The sequence below is a fragment of the Saccostrea cucullata genome, unplaced genomic scaffold (assembly GCF_032062105.1).
Source record: "Saccostrea cucullata isolate Sc308-1 unplaced genomic scaffold, CSIRO_AGI_Scuc_v1 ctg18700, whole genome shotgun sequence".
In the NCBI taxonomy this organism is placed as follows: Eukaryota; Metazoa; Mollusca; class Bivalvia; order Ostreida; family Ostreidae; genus Saccostrea; species Saccostrea cuccullata.
The window spans coordinates 1-8,709 of record NW_026938844.1 but is presented as its reverse complement, the minus strand read 5'-3'; the positions used below and the strand labels follow the sequence as shown (position 1 = coordinate 8,709).

The window sequence follows — 8,709 nt, the reverse complement described above, 5'->3', positions numbered from 1 at the left end:
AATTTTGCATAGAACATTGTCAAGTTTGAGTGATTTGGTTATTAATAAATGTATCCATCGGCTCCCCGTCTTACAGAACCCTGAGCCTTCTTACTATCAGAATACACAGTTTAATACAGTAGTTGCCAGTCCTTTCACACACGTTACTTTCAGGCGCGGATCCAGAAATTTTTTCCAGGGGGGGTCCACCCCAGTCAGAAAAAAGAATCAAATCCCACAAATTTCTTGACAAGCAAAAAAAAAAAAAAAAAAAAAATGTGTGCAAACCTAAACTCGCCCAAACGTCAAAAACCTATTTTTTTTGGGGGGGGGGGGGGGGGGGGGAGGTAGTGGTGACTTCTATTGCCTCAAATCTTTCACTATTCATACCCATTTCACACATATTCGCGTTTACCAGGGGGGTCAGCGTTTTCCAGGGGGGGGTCCATAGTAACTTTTTTCTTGTTTTAGTATATACATTTTTTAACCTGGTAAATTCCAGGGGGGGGTCCTGACCCCCGACCCCCCTCTAGATCCGCGCATGACTTTAATATGGTAGAAGTGGGTATTTTTCAAATGAGTTCAAACAAATTCATGACTGCTACGAGCTAGTTGTATCAGGGATGTATATAATTTATTTCCTGGCTTAGATTGACAGATGTACAGGTTGGTTCACATCATACATATTGGTCAAAACAAGCATCTACATTTGCGTCTTGCCGTGATTCCATTGTAAACAGGACATGTATGTGATATTGTCATAATGCATTCAGTATATCAGTAATTTGTACAGTACTGTATTATCAAAATGTGTGCAAACTCTATGTTGATAAATTTGTTTCATGTGAAAAAGAATAATATTCTAGATTTTTGGCAATTTTTATTAGACGTGTTACTCTGAATTAAAATTAAGAGTTAATTTGTCTTCCATTTTTTGTACCCAAATGAGTTCTATAATACATTAATTCGTACTTTCGTGGTAAAAAAGTTAAAAAACAATAACAATAACAAAAAAAGTTAAATATTTACATTCAAAGATGCTACACAATTTAGGAGATAGAATGTGGATAGTTGACAACAAAAGATGAAAGTTAGGTAGTAAGCTTGATGGGATTCATAACAAAAACAATTTAACATTTAAAATTCATGAAGGAAAATGTTTGTGGTTTGTCATGTGTAGTGATTAATTAGCATAAAAGGTATACACATGTATGTATGTCTGTGTATATAAGACAGTTTGAATATAAAATTTTGTGTGCATGTTTTCCTCCATGTAACGATTCTGGATTTGTTTATGCAGAGGTACCTCAGGAGTGACTGTGGGAGCAGTATTGATCTCCCATAGTACCAGTGGTTGATATGTAAATGGTAACTTCTTGGGACATGTTCAGTGTCCACATTGGATAAGTTTACATCTTGGAAGTTGGAAATAGTCTATTGTGTCATTTATTGCAGATTGTACAAAGGGAGGTTTGTCGCTATGTCATTTATTTTTGTCCATGTATTGACGTAAGTTAGAATCCTCCCACAAACTGACAAAGTCATTGGACCTGGTGCTTATGTGTACCACTGGAATACAGGGGCTACTGGAAGGGAGCATCATTCTGCATTACAATGGCACAGACTTGTTTATACATATATATACCATTTTTAGGTCCAAGTGGCTGGGGCATTTAGTGTTTGTCATGTTGGTCTTCAATATTCTCCAATCTTTCCATCCTCCTGTCTGGCCCTCCATCCCACTTTGAATCTAGTTCAGTTTTAAAGAAACTATTTAAAATATTCATATGAAATGTCATATGCTGATTATCATTCAAATGCATCAAAATATTTATACACTGGTCTTCAATCCAATGACCTTGACCATAGTATTTTATTCTGTATAAAGCACAGTTTCAGGAACTACTCTGTACTGGGGTATTCAAAACATTTTCCTGTAAACACATATACTGATACATATTGGGGAAACTAAGATATTTTCATCAAACTTCATACACAAATAAAAATGGGTGAGAGCTAATAACTGTCATAATTTTTCAACCTTAACCCTCCTTGTGACCTTGACCTTTTTATTCCTCATTTACTCTAATTTTAAATTAAGAATCAAGGTATATTTCTTTTCTTGTTGCATTAGTTATTAACCCTTGATGAGGCATTTAATTTCTAATTTGTGTATGTACCCTTTTAATAAATGGTTACAGTTGCTAAACTTTAAGTCCCTTTTATTGTAAACTTTTATGTCAGCTTAGTAAAATAAATGTAAAATTTACATGCTGCATAATTTTATGATTATTGATATATGAATGTAGATTTGTAAAAAAGGATAATTATAAAACTGTCCTTTTGTCTTTTGAATGAATAAGATAGTGATGACTGTAAATGGCTTTATTGCTGTTAGAAGATCTTAAGACAAAGACTGATTCGCCCCTTGTGAATAATTCATAAAGCAAATACAAGTATTTTAACCTTAACATGGTTGGGTTACTCTTTTACCTGCAAGTGTTACACATCTTTCTCCAGGTAAGTGTTACACATGTGAAAAATACACCAAGGTAAACACAGGTAAAGTAAGATGTGAATTGTGGGTATTACTGGACAAATTAATAGAGGGAGTGAAGGACAAACTTAAATCCCGGACTACGTAATGTTGTCTATGTAATCGACGATAGAACATAACTTTACCTATCGTTAATTATGACTTAGGTATAAAATGACTAGGGGGCGTACATATAGGGCAATTTGTCAGTTCTATAACCCAGACACCATGAAAACCAAAGACTAGAAGTGTGGACACTGATACGGGATTGACCAAGCTGTCAAATCATCATGTTTTTTATCATAACCTGTGCCATCAATATACTGACGTTTGTCTGTAGTTTGACTGTTTGGTAGTACTGGCTGCGAGACTTCTTACAGTCTGATATTTCTGTTTGAGGTTCTGTAAAACGTTTACATTTTAAAAAGAGTGTAGAGTGTGTATGTATATCTTTTACTTAGCCGGTGTTTACATTTTGTGACCTGTCATTTGATCTTATCTTCTATGGACTGTTAATTTAGCATTATAGGGGATTTTTTCGGGGAAGTATAAGATGTTCAATATAAATATATGTACATGTACTCTGTTTGTGAATATCCTCTTTCAGGAAGTTAGAATAATCCACTTTTCTGGTGTCTATAGATAAATACCTACCTTATTATATACAGGTAGTTTCTGTCATTAACAGTCAAGGAAGACTTGTGTGAATAGAGAAAAATTTACCTTAGACAAGTAAATAATTCTGGATATAAGTGACTTTAATGATTAAGTGAAGGAAGTACAATGTACTTATTATTTGTAATTGTTGATGGACTGTTATTTAACTGTACATTACAGGTGTTTGGAGCCAGGACCCACTAGTATGATTGACTGAGGATTAGTATGACTGTGTGATACCTGTGTTTCTAGGGAGGATGAATGAGGCTGCAGAGATCACAGTCATAGGTAAGTACAGGTACCGGGGACCTGACACACCTGTAATTAACTGGATTTAACATCACAAACATTGTAAGAGTCAGTGAGTCTTTATTATGCAGAATAAATTACAAATGAGACATTTATGTTAAAAATTCTGTTTATATGATGCATAATTTCTTTTTCACTATTCTAAATTTACATATTCCCTCAATAGAGGCATAATTGCAACACATGCATTGTTTCAAAAAAAAAAACTTGCCAAAATAAATGGTATTTCTTTTTTAGTTCTTAGTCGTTTTAAAATTTTCAATAATTACATTGTATTCTTAAAACACATTGAATTTTTGAATAATTTTCACTTGATTTAAAGAAAATATTTAAAACACATTGAATTTTTGAATAATTTTCACTTGATTTAAAGAATATATTTATGATTATACTGTATTTCCCGGTTCCATTTGAAGGCCGTTGGTTTATCATGTTGCATATTCTATTAAGGAATCTGTAAACATGGACAGACATTATTTTATGATGACATGAAATACAGTGTATCAACTATCATATACACTTACTAACAACTTGTTACGTGTCAAACCTCAGTTTTATTTACCATACAGAGCCTGGGGATATATACAGATGTATGTGCTCCACAGTGATAAATTTTTATCTGTAGAAAATTTTAAAACTAGTTTTATCACATTGAAACACAATTTGCCTAAAGAGAGCAAGATTAGCAACTGACAAGAAAACTGAAAATGATAAATGGACACATGTCTTTGACCTCACCTGAGTTTTGTTTTCCTACTGTTAACTTTTCACATTTCAAGTACTTACTCACTGAATTATTGGAAAAACTGCAATGGAATTTCAGTACCAGGCAATGTTAATTATTTGTTAATCTTACAATTAGAAGACATAATGTCCTTACCAAGAGGAGATAATGAAGAGTTCTATGCCCTTTGAATTTTTCTTTATCCATTTTGAAAATTTAATTATTTAAATTATCCTCTATGTTCATAACACTCTGGGTGCAAAACAAAGATGTACGTTAGATATATAATGTATGCAATAAAATACAAATGTATTGCAAGTTCCTTGAATTCATATCACAAAAAGCTTTTTATGATTTACAATACAGGTTAAATCACTAATTTTCATGGCCGGGGGTTTAATTTTTCATGGTTTTCAAGGTATGAACAGAGTCAATAGACCCATGAATTTATATCCACCACAAAATGCAATTTTTCACTTATATTATTATTGAACAATTCTTCAACCACAAAATCAAATCCACATGAACCAATACATTGTCTTCAAATCAAGAAAATTCGACCCCTCAAAAATATGTGATTTTACAGTATATAATCATGATAAATATTAAATCAAAGAATTCTTGAGAAATACTTATGTAGAAAAGGAAATGTTGTTTATTAAAATATTTTGATCAATGATCTCATCAGTAAGCTAGCTTAAAATAGGAAGAAAACAAAAACATTGACAGCAAATACCAAATAAATCTAAATTTTTTTAGGACGTCAACAGATTTTATTAGTATTGCTAAGCTTTAACACTGGTGGTCACTTTGAAAACAACAGTGGAATTTCAGTTAATACCACTGACAGAGTTATAATTATTAATGACATTTATGAGTTAATTAATCGTAAATGTCTTTAGTACAACGGAATGTGAATAATTGATTGACCACTCCCTTCTTATAGTTTACGATTTCTTCAGGATGTTAAACCTACAAATAGTGTAACAGAAAAACAGGAAATTAATCAGACAATTATAATGAGCCTGTTCAGCAGGTTTTTTGTAAGGAGGCTAATTTTTGTAACCTTTCCAAACCTGACCAGAATGTCCTCTAGACCTCCCACATCAGTCTTATAAAGGCCATGCTTTATGCCAGGTCCTGTTTTTTTTTGTGAACACTAGCTGATGGTTTGTTCAGTGAAATGAGGACTAGACCTGTACACAGTTGTTCTGTTTTTATTACAGTTCTTAATGCCAAAGGTTTGCAGAGCAAGAGACCAGGTAAGCATTGAGACATTTATATGCTAACATCCACAGATTCTTTTTTTTTCCTCTGCAAGAATTGATTGGTGTACCTTATACTATATGAGTGAAATTTACTTGAAATCTGTTCATATATTTTTAATTAAGGAAGAAAATAGAAATAGATGATAAATTTTTTGGAATTTAAAGCACACTTTGGTAATTTTGCCATTATTTAGAAAAATGTTTCAGCAATTATTGAACTTTTCAGGAAAATGTAAATTCTCAGTAATATTTGGAGTGGGTTCAAAAAAGTATAGAACAGCTGTAGTCAAAGACCCAGAGGGAAACCCGGAGTGGAGTGAGGAGTCTACAATGTATGTAACGCAAGTCCCATTTATGTAAAAATGAAAAAAAAGAACAGAATTTAATATAAATAACATGAAAAAAGAACCATTTCAAATTCTTATTATTATTCTACATTTTTTGAAAAATCATTGCTTTCAGTAATTCAAAAGTGATTTGAAATGCATTTTCTAGTATTTTGAAACTCCTGTCTCCTGTTAAAAAAAAAATCATTTCATCGAAACTTTGCTATAAACAAATGATTTTCTGTTTTAGTCAAGTGTCAAATCCCTTGGACCAGGTTTTCTTCATTGTGACAGAGAAGGACGATGTTCTGGGTCAGGTTCATGTTCCAATCACCAGTCTCCCGGGACCCCCAGGACACACCACCCTAGTGTCCCTTCAACCCCACAAAAAGTGCCCCAACCCCAAGGGCGAGCTGACATATCGGTGCTACGTTTCCCAGTACAGACAGGCCCATGCTCCTGTCATTAAAACAGGAAGTCCTAACAGGTTCCAGTCGAATTCAGCAACTCTCAACTTCAAAAAAAGATTCAGCCTTGCCAATTCACCTGTCATTAACCTGAAGAACAAAAAAGACAGCAAGCAAAGTGGTGGATCCAAGTTATCTACACTTAACAAAAAATTCTCACGATCAATACAGGATATTTTTAGTTTTGGAAAGGCTCATAGTGATGAAGAAAACGAGAAACCCTTTAAACCAAGAGCACTTACTCACATGAGTATAGGGACAGGGATGGAGTCTGCTGGCAGGTGCCCTGTAATCACCTCAGTAACTCCATCATGTGGGTTGATTGAGGGAGGCACCAAAGTGACAATAGAGGGGAAATACTTGGGACTTAGCAAAGCTGACATATTAGATCTGAACATATGTGAGTGTGAGTGTGTAGATTCTGTGATATGGGAATCATCCAATAGGATTTATTGTACCACCAAGCCTTCTCTGGCGGGACTGGGAGATGTTGAGATTGAGACAGAGTCTGGAGGTATTGGGTGCCTCAGACAGGCCTATGAGTATGTGGAGGAGCTGCCCTCGGGAGAGGAGCCAGTATTTGAGGAGGAGGAGGAAGTGGACGGCAGGAGGTCGGCCAGTTTCACGATCGGGACCTTTAGTGCCTCCTCATCTCCACAGACGCCCAAAAAAACTGTACAGGTGAGATATCAGTGAATGTAGATATCCCCCCAAAATATCTGTACAGGTGAGACCTCAGTGAATTTAGATATCCCCCAAAATATCTGTACTAGTGAGATCTCGGTGAATATAGATATCCCCCCAAAAATCTGTACAGGTGAGATATTAGTGAATAGAACCCCTAAAAAAATCAGGTTTTAATTAGTTAAGATTTAACATTTACCTGTATATCCTATTATAACTATTAAGTTATTATAATAATTGTACATTTAATATTATTTAAAAGGTTTTTCTTCCATCCACTCTCTTGAAATTATATGTGAAAGTTTTAATACACTATAAATTCAGAGAGCTATCCAAACAGGTTATATTGAATATAAGTAGGGATGTCAAAATATTAATTTTCCTTAGTCGAACATTCGATTGCATTATTCGAACGATAGTCGACTATTCGGAGCATTTATTATTTTTTTTCTTATAGCACAGTGTTTTTGAAAGCTTATTAATTAATTAAAATAAATTGGAAAATTGAATTAAATTGGAAATAGGGAAATGTAAAACACACTAATCCACACCTCCGATCGATGAAAATGTTAAATAAAATGTTTGTTCAATTAATAATTGCCCAAGCTATACATCAAAATGTCTTTTATGTAAGATTATTGTTTTAATAATTATCGAACTTTAAAACTTCATGGCTATGCAAATATTGTGTGTTTCTAAGCATTTATTTAAAATTCCTAGAGTTTATAAATATAATTGGTACAAGTCAATTAAATAATTTTCATAGTCCAGTATAGCGTTGCATAATTTACCACGTACAATAACAAAAAAGTCAGTGATTGAGAAATAATTATCGCGGTATGTATAAATTGTATTTTCCGTATATACAATGTGGACAATTATTTATGTACTGTAACTGTGTTTGGGCTCTTATTCGTCTGAGGACGTAAACTATAGAGCTGTATAGTTTAAGGATGGACTTTTTTCAATTTGAGATGACAATTTCATTATCATCCCCTTTTCTTGCATTTATTTAATATTTGAATGTTGTTTCATTATTCGATCGTCCGTCCATTCGACTGACAGTCGAATAGTCGACTATTCGTTGACATCCCTAAATATAAGACATGATTTTGTCCATACAGGCTATATTGAATATCAGACACAATTATATTGAATATCAGACAATATTTTATCAATACAGGTTATATTGAATATCAGACACGATTCTATTCACACGGGTTATAGATCTATTCAGTGAATATCAGGCACAATTATATGGAATATTAGACTCTATTCTATCCACATATGTTTAATATATAGAGTATCAGACATTATTTTATCCATACAGGCTATATTCAGTATATTGAATATATGACATTCTTTTATCCATACAGGTTATATTGAATATAGGACATTGTTTTATCCTAGGGATGTCAACGAGTACCCGGTTAACTGGGTACTCGATCGAACGTCCGAGTATCGAATACTAAAATCGGTACTAGGTTACTCGGATGTATATTTTTGAATATTTCTAATCTTATTTATTAATGCATTAAACAATCTGTTTTAAAACGTAAAATGCTCATTGCACTTGTACATACAGTAATTAGGGTTTACTACGACTCTAAATGACCGTTATCACATGTGGCAGTGTTTATACAGTAATTATCGTGACCAAGTACCTGGGGTACGTGGCTTTTCCTACCTTCGGCTGCCTTCTTCCCTTATTTTTTGTTTGGCTTTAATTATTTATTTTCACTGAACATCGTTTAAGATC

The 8,709-nt window shown here is 33.6% G+C and overlaps 1 protein-coding gene across 1 annotated transcript; it reads left to right on the top strand.

Moving 5' to 3' along the window:
* Nucleotides 1–3,321: 3,321 nt before the first annotated feature.
* LOC134251513 (uncharacterized) lies at nucleotides 3,322–6,962 on the top strand. Its single transcript, XM_062733931.1, has 4 exons — nucleotides 3,322–3,460; nucleotides 5,432–5,467; nucleotides 5,700–5,805; nucleotides 6,050–6,962. The coding sequence occupies exons 1-4, from the start codon at nucleotides 3,430–3,432 to the stop codon at nucleotides 6,960–6,962; spliced, it is 1,086 nt and encodes a 361-aa protein (XP_062589915.1). The 5' UTR covers nucleotides 3,322–3,429.
* The last annotated feature ends 1,747 nt before the right edge of the window (nucleotides 6,963–8,709 follow it).